We start from the raw sequence: 16,437 nt of genomic DNA, 5'->3' as shown, positions 1-16,437 counted from the left end.
ATCATGGCAGCTGTGTTAAGTGCAGTCTTTGTAACACCATGATATCTGCTGCAGATACATAATGACAGCTTATTACAAATTATGTGCTTCAGTTATCACATTTTGTACTGCCAAATAATAGTTATTGTACTTTTTTAGTTTGCTTGGAAGATATTATAGGTCCTGAATTTTTCCCAAAGTATTTTCACTGTTTCAACACTGGGGTACAAGTGTTTTACAGACACTAATTAAGTTTGTATTTTTTAAAAATCTTCATAATTTGCTTCATATATGTCATTGAACACTATATTAATAAAAAAAATCATGTTATCTTTATTTTAAAAGATGGATATTACTTATATTGGATTGTTTCATCAATTTCTTATGATTTTTCATCTCTTTTGACTTCAGCTGTGCCAAAATAATTCATGAATTCCATGAATTGTATGGAGAGCCCCACTTCTCTCAAGCCAAAGTCCAGTTGGTTGTCAGCACAGAGACTAGACTGAAGGCCATATTATCAGATGTAAATGGGAAACTTATTAAAGTAAGTCCTGAATCTACCAAACTAATTTGTATGTCCCCACCACTTTTATACCTGCCAACCTTTCAGGCATTGTTGGAAGGTTTTTGAGACCAGAAAGTGTTTTATTGTCACACGGAGAGGGGCAGTCTGTGTATGTGACCCAAATAAGCAATATTGTGTTATAGACATTAAGTTATTTTGTCATATATTAAATGAATGGAAATTCAGGCTTAATTGAAAGAAAATCAAATACCCATTTTTTTTGGAAGCAGTTAATACACTTTCAGAAACAAAAAAGTTAGTAGACTTGGCATTGTCATTTATCATCGCCACACACACCCCCCAGCAGACATATATGTATGTTCACACAACCACATAATAATCATAACTTCACAGATGTTAAATATAAAAATATAACAAGTTTCTTTCTATAAAGTCAATTAGACATTGGAATACAGTCTTAACTAAAAGTTCAATTAGCCAAAAATTGTCTTCGTTATGATGTATCTTATTCATTTATATATAGTTAAATAGTAAAGAGAGAATATAACTTGTATAACAAATGATAAATACTAATAGAGTTTACATTGGTTGTCCTGGTGACTAAAATTAGTCATACAATGGATAAAAGAATTATAAAGATGTATTACAAAAATCCATTGGCAGAATCTTTTATCCAGATGAACACAGTATTCATTCCACCAGGAGAAAATGTACTCATCTTTTTTTGAACGTCACGATGAAGGTAACATATTAGTTGTTGGTAGTAGACATGCACAACAATTACACTTGTAGATAAAACAAATTTACTTTTTATGCACTGAAGTCAAACCAAGGGAGCATAACAGAAAACTAAGTTAATTTTCTCATTTGAAATTTATTCAAATGAAGATGTTCATTATATTTTTATGTAAGCACAAAATTGAAATACAGACATATCAGATTTATGCATTTTTATACTGCTATCAGGAATCAGTTTGACAAAATCATATACAGTGATCGCTGTAATGACTGACAAAAAACCCACCATTGACTCAGTTTTATCACAACTTGTAGAAATAGAACAAAAATACATTTAAAACAATGTTTTGTCGTTTCATGGATTTAAAATTGTAATATGATTTCATACTAAATTTTAAAAAATTCTTCCTATCAATAATATATACTGATATTATGTTGCTCATGATAAATTGTGTGTAATTGCTGTTAAAACTGTGTAACTAATGAATTCTTTGATATATGACCCAAGCAAGTTTCATAATAACTTTGTTAGTACTCACAGAGTTCTAAAATGTTTCTGGATCTGTATTCTAATGTAAAGTTAGTTTGAGCACAGCTGTTTTAAAGTAGTTTAATAAGATCTTTCACATCCAGTTTGAGCTCTGTGAGAGCCACCAGTCTCCTTTCAAAGTCAAATGAGCTCTTAGATCTTTACTGCCAAGTGAGGCTGAAATACACAAGTGTCAGTACTGAGCTCTTCGGACTAGTACACATGTATGCATGTGGCATTGGCTGGCAGGTATTCCATAGATAGACACCACTCCCTCGAGAACTTTCATCCAGATAATTCAAGAGCCCACTTATAACACTTAGGCAAGCATGAATCTCATCTTTTTTCTGGAAAATGCCAAAAGAATATACCTGTATTTGTTGTACATGAATGAAAATCACAATAAAAATTGGTAAACAAAACCCTAGTATTTTGCTGGTTATATAAAAAAGGCTGGCAGTTAGTGTCTGGAAATTTAAATCAACATCTTGAAATTTTCAGCTTATAATAGGATGTTAAATATTTTGTTACATTTTCTTTACCCAAAAATTCTCAGTACACTCTAAACAACAATCTTTGATAAAAATTTTGATCAGTGAAAATGTCACTAATGCCTACAGGTGGCAATTCTTAACTCATTATGCCCCAGCACTGTTATTAATATCATTGCTGCTGTGTCCCAGCAGCACTAAGCCGTGTCTAGCTGCTTGTGCCCCAGAGAGTTTTTACCTGTTTGGAATTTTTTTTAATATCATGCACATGCAATTACTCTACCTTAATTTCTCTTTTTATATCCAATAAAAATCCACAAAACGTTGACCACTTGTTCCAGATAGATGAATTCGTCTACACAGTGATGCATTTTCTTCCTATTTATCCAAGTCTTTCACAACTTATTTATACACTATTTACAAAATTAGTGCAACATTTTTAGAAATATGTCATCAGCCCGATCATCATCGCTATCAGCATCCTCTTCTTCAGACGATTCAATCTCAGAAACTTCTATGTCCAAATCTAAATCTTGCAAAATATCAACTGCCTAACATATCTTTCCTCTGCTTACTCAATATTTATGAGATCAAACCAAAGAAACTCCTCATTTTCACTCTCATCATTATAAAAATTCACTCCTACATCCGCCATCATTTACGATTTTTCATGAACAGAATACGTGTAGTGAAACTGTTCTCAATTAGTAACCCTTGGCTTCTAAACAATTCATATTTGCACAAATGAAAGTAAAATCATTTCTGATTGGTTTAATATTGGTCTGATTCTAGGAAAAAACCTTTTGTAACCAATCTATTACGTTGTATCTAACACACATTCACCATGACTGGAGACAGGATCAGCCACTGAATGCAGTAAACACACCACGACTACAGGCAGGATCGGCCATCAAATGCAGAAACCGGATCACGCGTACAGATGGGATCAGGGCCGAATGAGTTATGAATGAATGAAATAGCAATGAAATAAATTTTGTGAAGCAAAATTTGTGTTTTAGTCTTGTATTCTTATTCAGTTTCTGTGTAATCATCATATGTGTGATATGCCTCTTGTATTCAAATGTGAAAAGTGTCCATCTGCTATCACAGCTATGTCCACGGGCATTTATGTGAGAACCTAATGAACAGCTGACTGTTTTGATCACTTATTTGTGGACTATTTTTTGTATTGTTACACGCAATTAAAAGCAGACCTTTATTGTATTACATATTTTCTATCAAATCAAATAAAAGGTATGGAATATAAAAAATTCTTTAAAAGGCATGCAAATCCTACCCCAATAATAGCTTGGAAGTTTTGGTCGTGTGTCAGGTCAACTCATTTCAATTAACTACTTGAACACTTATAAATATTATTGTATAATTAACAATTAAACTACCCTGATTTATCCTAGTAAGCAATTGTTGAGTTATGATCATGGATACTGCCAAGGCTGAGCCTCCTTCCTTACAAAAATTATTTTGTAAAGGAGATTCAGTGCATTCATTTATTACCAAATGTTTTAGTATTATATCCATGACTTTATTTATTAGGTCCATGTTTTTTTCTCAACATTACTGAAAATCTTGAGTGCTGTCAGTGGATGAAGTTTTGATGGGAAATAATTATTAATTGGCTACATCTAGTCTCCATTTGCTTTTAAAGTCTTACGATAAATTTGTTTTAATCATTTCTTTTCTTTTAAGTTGATATTCATTATGCTATAAATGACAGTAGTAGGCGAACTATTTTCATAGAGAATTTTTGTAGGATACACTTTTTTATTGCCATATTTTCAACAAATTCTTTGATTGCAGAAAAATATTTACTATTTTTTGTCATAAAAGACGTTAAATTCATTAATTTAGTTTCAGAAAATAAACAGAGGATGACAAATATACCCCACCCCAAAGAAAGTTACTGGTAGCTCCTACCATGATGTGCTACTGTGTAAAACACGTAAAACAGCTAACTTTTGTTTGGTATATGTCCATCTACCAGAAAACATGGTCATATATATATATATATATATATATATATATATATATATATATATATATATATATATATATATATATATAAGAGAAACAATTTTGTATTTGTTTCCAGGAGAACTGATCAGTGATTGTAAAAAACAATAAGCAACTTTTCATCTATACACAAGGTTAATTGCTGTGTAGGAAAATGAAAACAAGCTAAATAAAAAGATTTAAGAATCATGATCCTGAAGGTGTTTTTGACAGAAAAATGAATGCATTTTGGTATTGCGAGTTGAATTACATGTTAGTATTTAAGCAAAAAGAGTGCAATTTGTCATAATAATGTGACTGGATGGGTCATGATGCTGCATGTCTGCAGTATGATGTCCCATTGGTAGACATCACTATAAACTGCCACACTGCAGACATCATAGCAATGTATGTGTGTGTGTGATTTGGATTTTTAACATAGCTTTAACAATTTTTCAGTCATATCGCTATGATATCTGCAGTGTGGCAGTTTATAGTGATGCCTAGCACTAGGGCATCATGCCGCAGACATATAGCATGATGTCCCACTCAGTCACATTATCCTGACACCAAGCCAGCCACCGGAGCGGTCCATAGCAATATGACTGATATTTAAAAAAACCTAAGTTAAAAATCCAAATCACACATACACACACACACACACACACACAAGTGATATGCTCCATAGGAATGGTAAACAACACAAGCAAGTAGCAATATACGAGTCCTTGTGATTAATATATTAATATTCTTGAACAAATGTGACCATTTATTGTGATTCTCTATTTTTTTCTTCTTTTTTATCTCTTTGTTTTCAGTTTGATTAGCTTCAGGAAAATTGCATTCCATCCCATTTGATGCTATTAGCAAGGATACTATTTTTGTTATTGCATGTTTCCTTTGAAAGTACTAATCCATACACACTGTTGGACATATTATTGAATGAGTTTCAACAAGAGATCATGGTTGCTGATACAATACGTGTAGTTGTAAATCACATCACTGGTTTTTCTTACTTTTTTTAAAAAAGATGTTTATAATGCAATGGGGCTAATTGATGGTAGAACAGTTTTTTTTTAAAAATTAGTGATACATAATGCCACAGACAAGGATAATAGGTTTGTTTTGTTTCGCAATTCCTTTGAATTTGCTCATCCATACCAACTCTCTGATGCATTGTTTAATGAGGTAAAGTAGGGGATTTTGGTTTCCAATTTTAAAAGAGATAATACCAGTGTCTTACATCAAAGCCACATCTGTCACACCTTTATTAAATGGACTTGTGTGTACGGATTAAACTTATAAAGCTGATCATAGTTTAATGAGATAGAGATGTATTTTTCCATACTTAACTGTGTTTGGCAGGTGAGAGAAGTGATTTTGCTCCAGAATTAGAATTCAACAATGACTTTACTTGATAAGGCTTAATGGGTTACATAAACCTACAGAATGGTTGAAAGACGTAGCATTTGAGCCTAATTTTTACTGTAATACTGGAGACAAAGGCTGATTATCTGCATTTGAATGTAGTACAAGTCTGGAAAATGTTCAAATTGAATTCTGTTACAGAGGTTGAAAAATCAAAGAGAATTGAAATAGCAGTCTGTTTCACTGATGCATGTTAGTTAAAGTTCAGTATAAAAGTCAAGAATTTCTTGTAAATTTGTGGCCTTATTAATGACAAGCATGGACTATTGAACTTTACTTTTTGGTTTACAGGGTTTTCATTCCCTCTATTATTAAGGCATCCTTTTCCATTCTCTTTAAGTAATTATATGTTTTAACTTCATTTTAGTACCTTTTTGGCTTTTTTATGCTGAAGAAGCAGGAACTAAGTGCCTTTCCAAAGACGTACTGAGGCAGCCAACAATGGCTGGCCCATACAAGTACAAGGCCCTCTACCTTGGATTATTTGTTTGATGTTCTAGAAACTGTGCTACCATATAGTTCATTGCATTACTAATAAAAGTTAAAGCTATGTTAAAAATCCAAATTACAGTGACATACTTTATGGTCTGCTTAAATTATTTTACAAAAAGTATCAACTTGACAGCCTTTCACATCAATTTCATATGCCAAGCCTATCAACAGAAATTTTGGTAAATGATTATACCTGATTTAGTTATGGGTCTTGAATATTCTTCCACTGATGTTCCTGACACTTTGGAGGTTATTGCATTTAACAGGATTCCATCATAATAATTTCTCAATTAAGGTCAGATATTAATATAGATTCTCTCATGTGAAGTAAAGAAAAGTTGAAAATATTGTAAAGATTATTTGGAGCAGTATTATTATAAAATTAAAAAGGGACCATGAATAGAACCATATGTACATGCTTGCAAGTCAACTGTACAGACCCATATCTGCCATTGCATAATTAAATGGCACATATTGGTCTGTGTAGTTTGTTAGGAGTAATTAGTTGAGCAAACAAGATAGACCTGGATCTGCAGGTGCATTATGCTACTGCAGATCAGGATCTTTGTTTGCAATTTGACTCAGCTTCTTAGCAAATATATATATGGTATGTCTCTGGCATTGTTCTTTCATCTGATATTATGTCAAATAGTATCATTTCATCCCTCCAAGCCATAAGTTATCTCAGTACTGTTATTCTTTTCAACCTAGTTATCAGTGGGTAACTGTATCCCTGGGAGATGCATTGGGGTTGGTAAGCAGTGGGAGAGGAGTTAAACTCCAATGGACTTGTATCTCATTTATGAGATAGTAATGTACATAATTAGGTTGCACCATGAAAATGTGGTTCAGCTGAGGACTTCACTTTTTTAAACTTGCTGTAAAATTTATGTTAATTGGATAATTTTACATAAGTGATGATATTTTCTTCCAGCTCTTGGAGCGACGAAGTCAAGAGGCAGCAGAAGCTTCTTTGTTGGAACTTCAGGTTAGAGAGGGAAAAGGAGCCATTGACATCTTTGTTCAAGGTGAACATTATTTATTTTATTTTTATATTTTTTTATAGCTGTTGTGGTTTATTGTACAACAAGAGCTGTCAGCGTATTAGGTATTATCAATATATGAGTTACAGCTTGCCACCACATAGCTATCTAACTACTCCAGGCATTGGCATCCAAACGTATGAAAGCATATACATTTACATATGTACAGCCTCACTGCATCTCAACTAGTCTTCCTACATTCTAGGCAAGTTTGGAGTGGGTTTCAGAACTCCAATTGCTTGGGGAGGGAGCTAAGGGGGAAATTGTTCATGTATATTTTGTGTTCATTCATAATGAAGTTTTGAGTTTTGCTCAGGTTTTTTGCACCCTGCGTACATACAGTTATCACTTGAATCACGAACCTTATTGTGAGGATTCATCTTGATGAGTACTACACCCTCATCACAAAAGTAGGTTACTGTGACCCATATTTCATGTTTCACTGTTTTTGGTTGAATTGTGTGTTGTAACTTCATGTTGAAATAATTGAATTAGGTACTTATACATCTCTGTTACTATGACACCCGTACAAAAAATGTTACTGTGACTTCCATTTCAGTTGACTAGGTTAGGTTTTTGCATTAGCTTATGACCACATATTGTTTTTGCATGTATCATATACATACTATCCTAGCTTGAGTCATGAAACTTGGTGATGGAATGCACAATTAGTAGACATTGTAAAGTATCTAGATCACAAAGGACCTATCCATCCCCTCCTTCCCAGAAGTAGGTTATTGTGACCCATATTTTATGCTTCACTTGCTTGGGTTAAAATTGTATAGTTGATGCTGAATTCTCAGACACTGAAACAAGAAATTGATGATGATGATTTGTAGTTCTGTTAGTAGCACACTCTTATAAAGAGCTCATCAAGTGCTGTATTTCATCTTTACTAACTTTGGTTAAGCTTTTGCATTTAGCTCATTGTAACATACATTTTTGGAACGAAGTAGAATCATGAAACTTGGCAGAGGGATGCATCTTGATATGCACTACATGATTTTTGCAAAAGAGGTCTGTGTGACCTATATTTCAAGTTTCAGTGACTATTGAAATGGTATGCTTTACAAGGATTTTTGAATTTTTTTACAAATCGTCAAGGAATGGCTAAATTTGTAATTTATGTGCAGTGTCGATGCAGAAGTGATTAAATACGCAAGGAATATTCAGATTTGGTGACATCATCAAAATGCACCCATTAACACATTAACCCCTGGAGGTTTTTGTCGTTTTTGCCTGAAATTCGAGTAGGAAACACATTTTATAAGCTATATCTGAATACATCCTAATGCATCAACTTCCATGTGATTTTCCAATAACCTAATGCCTAGTTGTGCTAGAAACATCGTTTTTCATTCGCTATTTGGCTCGCGCAGAATCAGATAGGTAATTTTTTTTTTTTTTTTTTGTGCACTTTTTGCAAAGGTTCATCTGTCTGTTTGCATTTCATACTGGTCTGCCTTAAATCTGAGACCAAAAAGTCTAAAATCCAGACACAAAATCGGATTCCAACCACAGGCAAATTTTGGGTGGAAAGAAAATCGGGTTAAAAAAAGGAGGTTTTTCCCTCTGTATTTTGTAGTGCAACTAGAACTTCCAGATTATTTGGTATCATTGTAGAGTTACATCTGTCTACCTTTCTATAATACCACCCACTTTAGTGTATCATACATGACCTTGATGCTACAGAGCTCGGCAGTAGGCTGCTACCTCCTGCAATGTAAACTCATTGCCAGGGGCAAATATGTTAAAGTTCATTTATTGGGTTCTGTCTTTGCTTGAATCTTGAAACTTGATAATTGGATTTGTCACTGTTAGTACTACGCCTCTGTTACCAAACAAGGTCACTGAACTACATTTTATGCTTACTAGTTTAGGTTCAGTATTTATGTTTAGCACATGACCACATAGATTTTTACATTATATATAAATATTTGTTCAGTGGTCAGCTGGACATAATAATGATTATACATTGTATAATGTGATAGGTTACCCAGAGCAGGTTAACTGTGGAATGTATATGTGAATGAGTATAAGAATTAGGTGCTTTTCATGTAAAGTCTCAGTTGTAATGGCTAATCACGGTAATCCCTGATGCATGAAACTTGTGCTTCTAATACTGGGTGTCACTCCAAAGTTAATCAAAGTCAGTTACTTTCAACGAATAAAATCTGGTTTCTCACCTGGCCATATGACCATATGAGCTTATATGATGAGCATGTGTACATTGCCTGTCATCTGTCAAATAACATTTGCTTGTTACCACTCTGGAGACCATGTTTTGATCCTTTTTTTTTGGTATTTAAGTTTATATCATCAGTATCTCTGAATTCAAACACAAATGAGGCTGATTAGCTGAGCTTGTGAACACTGTGGTGCCCATATTTTTGATGTGAGTTTAAACCAATTTGAAATACAAATCAAGATAACAAGATCATCAGTGAGATAAATGCATATTATTGAGATGATTTGTATCTGATTTTGTTACCATTTTGTAAGTCATTATTTTGATCAAACCTGAGATAAGGGTGATGTCATCAAGGTCTTGGATGAGTTTAGTAAAGATTGAGATCCACACATATTGCTGAGGCCATCTTGCATCTCTCATTTTGCTGAATTTGTTAATATCTTGGAAGCAATATTCTTATCAGATTTGGATCAAACTTGAAAAAAATGCTTATATGATCAAGGTCTAACACAGTTTTGATGAGTGAGATCAATACATTATAAGGTGATCTTACATCTGATTTGCAGAAATTGCTACCATTCTGTACTTCTGATGAATTTTTGAGTAAACTTGGGAAGCAGTCTTAAAATCATTAAGATCTTAAATGGATACAATTATGACTAAGATCAATGCATATTGATGAGATTGGCTGAGTTTGTCATCGCTTTAGGGACTATTTCAGATCAGATTTTTATATATCAAACAACATCCATAGGCTTATTATTATATCATCAGCATACTCAGATATTTTTTATGAGAAAGATGTGTGCATATTAATGATTGCACAGTCTGAAAAATCTATATAAACAAATTTTTGTTTTAAAATACATATCTTAACATGCTGAAGCTAAGCAGAAAAAGTAACCCATGTTGAAAATTATAGTTTTGGATCTTTCTTCTTGCACAATTAGCGAACCAGATTTTAAAATAATAGATTCTAGAATGCAGGCTGCTTTAATAAATGTTAGTGGACCAACTTAACAAAATTAATATAATGATAGCCTTAGGAATTAAAATAGAAAAAATTATAAATAATTAAAGGTATAAAATAGAAATAGTCTTAGAAAAAATGTGCAATGTTGTAATTAAGGATCAGAATTTCTTTACACCATTTTATATATATATATATATATATATATATATATATATATATATATATATATATATATATATATATATATATATATATATATTTGTTTGCAACTAATTGTTCTTTTTCTGATATTGATTTTGCTCAAATAAGAATATATCTCTTGTAAAAAAAATAATATTTTGTTTGTGTATTTATTCTGAGATAATATTTAAAAATTTGTTTGCTACATTTGAACTTCATAACCATTTGGAGTTTGGTATGTATGGTGAAATACAGTTTGACTGTTGTTAGTATTGCCACGTCTAAGTGCCAGAAATATTGTGCAATCTCAGTCAGGACACAAAGACTAACCAGTTTAGTAAAATTATCTGCAATGCCAGAAATTTGCAAAGAATGCCACCTTGTCCACTTTTTATCCAACCTCCAATAAGGCCTTTAGAATGGTTGTGTTACAAAAGAATTATTGCTCCACTTTGACGGTATCTGCATATGCCTGGTGATATCATTTCTTTCACATAAGTATTAAAATTCACTTTGCATAAAACAAAATGCAAATGCAAAGACCATTGTTACTCACGTGCACTCTCTTAAACTGTGATTTCCAAGCATTGTCAAACTTCTTGCAATATATCTTAGCTCAGGGGTGGGCAAACTACGGCCCACAGGCCTCATGCGGCCCGCCAAGGGTTTCATGCGGCCTAGGAACAAGTCATCATTCGCACTGACTCTGTTTATGTTATTTTGTTTATCAAATAAATGTGCTTCTTTTGAAGTTTAAGTTTTCAAATATTAACAACATATTAACAACTGAAGATTAATTAGATGTTATTTAGAACCTTTTGTTTTTGCTATTTCAAATATTAATTATTTTGCTTAATGAACTGTGTGGCCCGCGACAAGGTGTACATTTATGTATGTTGCACAGGAAAGTTTGCCCACCTCTGTCTTAGCTGGTAGTTTTTTAGCATTGGAAGAAAGCATACATTTTGGATTTTTATATGATTTTGACAAAAACATGTTAAGAGCAACCCTAAAATATTTCTCTTAAAGCCTCTTGAAAAAGACAGTAACAAGAAAGACAAAAAAATCAAAATACTTGTGTATGTATTTCTGAAGAATTTTTTGTGTGGTCCTTCTCCCCTTTTTATGTTATCTTCTCCAAAGGTCCAGTAATTTTTATTCAGACACTTGCAAGGCATCATGGACCACTTTTGATCCTCCTTTTTACTTATAACAGCTCAAAAATGTTCTACCTTTGGCTGTAAACTCTCCAAATTACAACAATAAGGTGATCAATTTACAACTTGTTGAATACAGATCAGGCATTGTTTATCAGTTCTTAATTAGATCTCTTGGCACATGTCATTGCAATCCAGTCATTAAACTTTTGGAACTTTTCCAGTCGCCAGTAGATTTGTTTTCATTTTCATTTAATTTGTGGATATAACACATAAAATTACCATTTTGTTTTGTTGTCCTCCCCCTCCCCCCAAGTTAATCTTTCAGTTTTCAAAAGCGGTACATTTCAACAAAAAAACATTGCAGTAGATGGACCTTAAAAATTTATTTTTATCATACCACTGGTAAAATCACATGTATGATACATAATAATATAAGTCTGCTTAATGAAATGGTGAACTGGTAAGTTAAATAAGCAGATAAATAATATCAGGACCAAACGCTCCAGTGGCCAAAGTGGCTAGAGTATCCACCTTGGATGCAGGAGGTCATGAGTTTGAATCCCAGCTGAGTCATACCATCATACCAGAGACTTATAAAAATGCTCTTAGCAGATTTCTCATTAGGCACTCAGTATTTTGTGTTAATGCTTGTCAGCCTGGTGGCAGAATAATGTGTCTGGGTTGGACATGATGATAAATGTCTGCAACATAATGTCCCAGTACTAGACATCACTACAAACTGCCACACTACAGACATCATAGTGATATGACTGGAAATAATTTTTTAAACCAATTTTAAAATCCAAATCACACAAAATCAGGACCTGTTACTAACTTTGTATAGTATTTCTGCTTTGATATCATAGAAAATATGTCATGGCTTTTACATTTTTTTTTGTCTTTTATGCCATGTCACAGTATGTACCATATTTGCCAGCCTATAAGTCGATGAGTACAACTCAAATTTGCAGATTTTTTTAAATTTTCTGTCCTAAATCCATATACAGTTTGATCCTGAGTGTAAGACAAGGCCAGGTCAGTTACATCTTTTTTTACCATAAATTGTTCCACAGCATCAAAAATTTTATCCTAGGGTCCCCAAGTGGCTGAGTGGTCCAAAGTTCTCACCATTATGGATCACTGCCATCTCACTTCTGTCTGTGTGGGTTCAAGTCTCAGGCTTAATCAATGTGGGTATGTGAGAAAGCTTGCCAGTAGCTTCTTGTGGGTCGGTGGTTCTTTCCGAGGTTTTCCGGTTTCTTCCTCCACCATTAATACTGGCCGCTATGTATAGCCTATCGTGTGCTGAAAAAATGGCGTTAAACCCTACAACAACAACAAAAATCCTCCATGTATACTGGCTGCCATGTATAGCCTATCTTGTGTTGAAAAATGGTGTTAAACTCTATAACAACAACAAAAAATTTTATCCTTACTGCAACTCAGTAAATTTTCAGGTCAGCATCATTAAATGTAACTAAAAGTACCTAATTTGTTTCACACAAAGTTCCTAATTTGCTTCACACAAAGTACCTCTTTTGTTTCACACAAAGTATTTTAAATGAATTATATACTTTTGCTTCATTTTAATGATACTGACCTGAAAATTTGCCAAGTTACAGTTCAGATAAAATTTGCATTTCTGTGTGAAATGAAGCTATAGTAACTTATTGTTTCCTGAATATTAATGGTATCACTGTATCCTAGTTCATATTATCAGCAGTAGGGAAAATTGCATCACTGATGCTAAAATGCATTTTCCACAGGTTTATTTTTTCATTTTGGAAGAGAGAGAGAGGGAGACATGTATTCCATCAGGTTTGTCTTCTTGCACCTTGTGATCAACATAAAATATGCCACAATATGTGAGAGATATTTCAGCCCTTCTTTATGCTATTTTGTACCTTACTGCCCCTACTTAGCTAAAGCTATTTATTTTCTACATGATTATGAATGTTTTCAGTGGCCACTGGAGCCAGCTGAAAGCTTCTTTGTTGATTATGCTCTAGTTTTGCATGAGGTGGTCTTTCAGGTAGAAGAAACAAAAGAACTTTAAGGGAACTTCTGACCTAGGGTGCACAACCATATATCCATGCATGTACAGAATCAGAGATCAGACCTTGGATAGCAGAGTTGTGAAGCAAATATACCATATATACTCACTTATAGATCATTTTTTTTATTAATACAAATTTGAATCCTGTGGAGTATGGGTATTCTTATAGATGCAACTAAAGATTTTATAAATTTGACTTTAACTGCTTAGCTGGTAAAAGCAGCACTTGCTTTGTTTTCCCAGTTATACAATCTTTTGTGCGATACATGAATTTTGTACTTCTGACCTCAATTCCTTGGATTTTAAAGGCAGTTCTGCCAGAATTATCCCTACAATCCTTTGATCATACAACAAATTTGATACCATGTAGAGTCTATTCTCTTGACATTGGGAGCAAATTGTAACTTCTTTTGATCATGCCACACAAATGACACCTGCTCAGTTGTGACAATCCTATAATGAGACTTCACAGACTGTATGATCAAAGTGAGCTCAACTTTGGTATCCACATAATATGCAAGTTATAAAGTGCAATTTTAACTCACTGATGACAAGACATCTGTAATGGATAGATTTGATCTACAAATTACACCTCAGTTTATAGGATGGTCAAAGAGAAATTAGCTTTTTGCAGCCTTACAAAGGGGGTGATTTGTACTGGGAAGTGAGATGTAGCTGTAATTTTTCAGACACCATCGACAGTTTTTTGAGGTTTTGGTTAATAGCTTTCATTTCCATATATTTCCTAAACCATTTCATTAGTCTCATCTTACATGGCATGAATCATTTTGAAGCTAAAACATTGTATTCTACTACATGCTCCCTTGCCCTTTGACCTTGATGTCAAGGACACAAAGTGAAAAAATGCATTGAGGTTGTGGTTAAAGTTTTTCATTTGCATATACAGTATTTCCTAAACCCTTTGATGGAGTTAAAAGGTAAGGCGATTTATTCAGTGACATGAATGTTTACCTCTTTTTACCTTGGGGTCAAGCTAACAATCATGGAAAATTTGTGTTTTAATTAAGGTTTTTCATTTCCTTATATTTCCAAAACCCTTACTGGATTTTGTTCAGGCATGGGATGAATCTTTATAAAATGAAGACAATTCATTCTGAGACTGATAACTTGTACTATTTAGCTTGGTGTCCTGTCTTTCGCATTGATATTGGATCAACATGCAGGCCCAGGCCTTGTGTAATTATGTTACTGTGAGCCACTTTTTCTGTTCACCCATTCCAATTTTCAAAGCATTCACTACTGAACATAAATCCATTTGTAGTCATGGTTCTTTTTATCTCATAGTTGACATATTACTAAAAAAAAGTCATAGAAGACACATGCAAGCTGCAGTTTCTTGTATTCTTTGTTTGCTCATATTACAGACAATGGTGACTATGGAGTGAACAGTCTGGTTGGAGTGATTTCCACTGCCTTATGTGCACTGAACAAGCGCTATTTACAGATGGAGGGTGCTGCAGCAGGTGGGTAGTAAGATTTGGTCCGAGTATGTTTTGTTTATGCTAAAACCTAGGGATATGCAGTTTTACCATCATATTGGAATAAAATAAGATAAGAAATATTTATTTCAGCCTGCATGGTAAATACATGTAAAATATAAATGTAAACATAAAATACTAAAGATGTCTTATGTACAAATATACAAACATGTATACAACTTCAGAATGTGTCTGTTGTTTTTTAACAACAAAATTATGCACCACTCCGGTGGCCTAGGTCGTGGGTTCGATCCCTGGCTGAGTCATATCAAAGACTTACAAAAATGGTACCAACAGCTACCTCGCTTGGCGCTCAGCATTAAGAAGTTAGTGTTAGGACTGATCAGCCTGGTGTCAGGATAATGTTACTGGGTGGGACATCATGCTACATATCTGCAGCATGATGCCCCAGTGCTAGACATCACTATAAACTGTCACAGTGCAAACATCGTAGCGATATGACTGAAAAATTGTTAAAGCTGTTAAAAATACAAATAACACACACACACACAAAATTATACAAGATACTTAAAGAGTAATTTGTCACATCTGTCTATAATCTGAGAATTAAAACAAACATAGTTTCACTGCGATTTCAAGATAAAATTCTTTCTATTAGATATTATTGTCATCATAGTAAAAACAGTTTCTCATTAATTCTTCAATGAAAAGTTTATTATAGTTTACAAGCATGGTATAGGCACTGTGATTTGGTCCCAGCAATACATGTCTCATGGTACATTGCCAATTAACCACTTTTACAGTAGTGTACAAATAAAATGTTTTACTTAGCCATTGTTAATTTTGTTTTTTATGAATTTTTTCTTTCACTTTCAATCAGTTATTCAAAAACTAGACTTCTGAAAGACTGAAAGTGGTTTAACTGTGTATTATATACTGTCTGTTACATAGAAATGAAACCTAAAGTCTTGTATGAGATGGTCCAAATAAAATGGCTCAGTGACTTCTCTGAAAAAAATAATAGAAAACCTTGCCATTTGTTGGGAATGTAACATGAACACAAAGTTCACAGGTGGGATGACAATCTTGACTGCTTTGTTCATTGCCAGCATCAGCCCATCATTACTACCAATGTGACATTTGATGAGGTGCAAATTTTATGGGTTTCATGTAGCAAG

The 16,437-nt window shown here is 33.6% G+C and overlaps 1 protein-coding gene across 1 annotated transcript in view; it reads left to right on the top strand.

Moving 5' to 3' along the window:
• The window catches only part of LOC149803047 (serine/threonine-protein kinase SMG1-like), a 257,744-nt gene that overhangs the window by 194,884 nt on the left and 46,423 nt on the right, over positions 1-16,437 (top strand). The window contains exons 53-55 of the mRNA XM_089952603.1: positions 391-526; positions 7,131-7,224; positions 15,185-15,283. Coding sequence (XP_089808729.1) covers positions 391-526; positions 7,131-7,224; positions 15,185-15,283 — 329 coding nt within the window. The remainder of the gene's footprint in view (positions 1-390; positions 527-7,130; positions 7,225-15,184; positions 15,284-16,437) is intronic.

Source organism: Sinohyriopsis cumingii, chromosome 3 (genome assembly GCF_028554795.1).
Source record: "Sinohyriopsis cumingii isolate HCF-2022 chromosome 3, ASM2855479v2, whole genome shotgun sequence".
In the NCBI taxonomy this organism is placed as follows: Eukaryota; Metazoa; Mollusca; class Bivalvia; order Unionida; family Unionidae; genus Sinohyriopsis; species Sinohyriopsis cumingii.
Note: the sequence above shows the minus strand (reverse complement) of the source record. Positions and strands in the feature narration are given on the sequence as shown.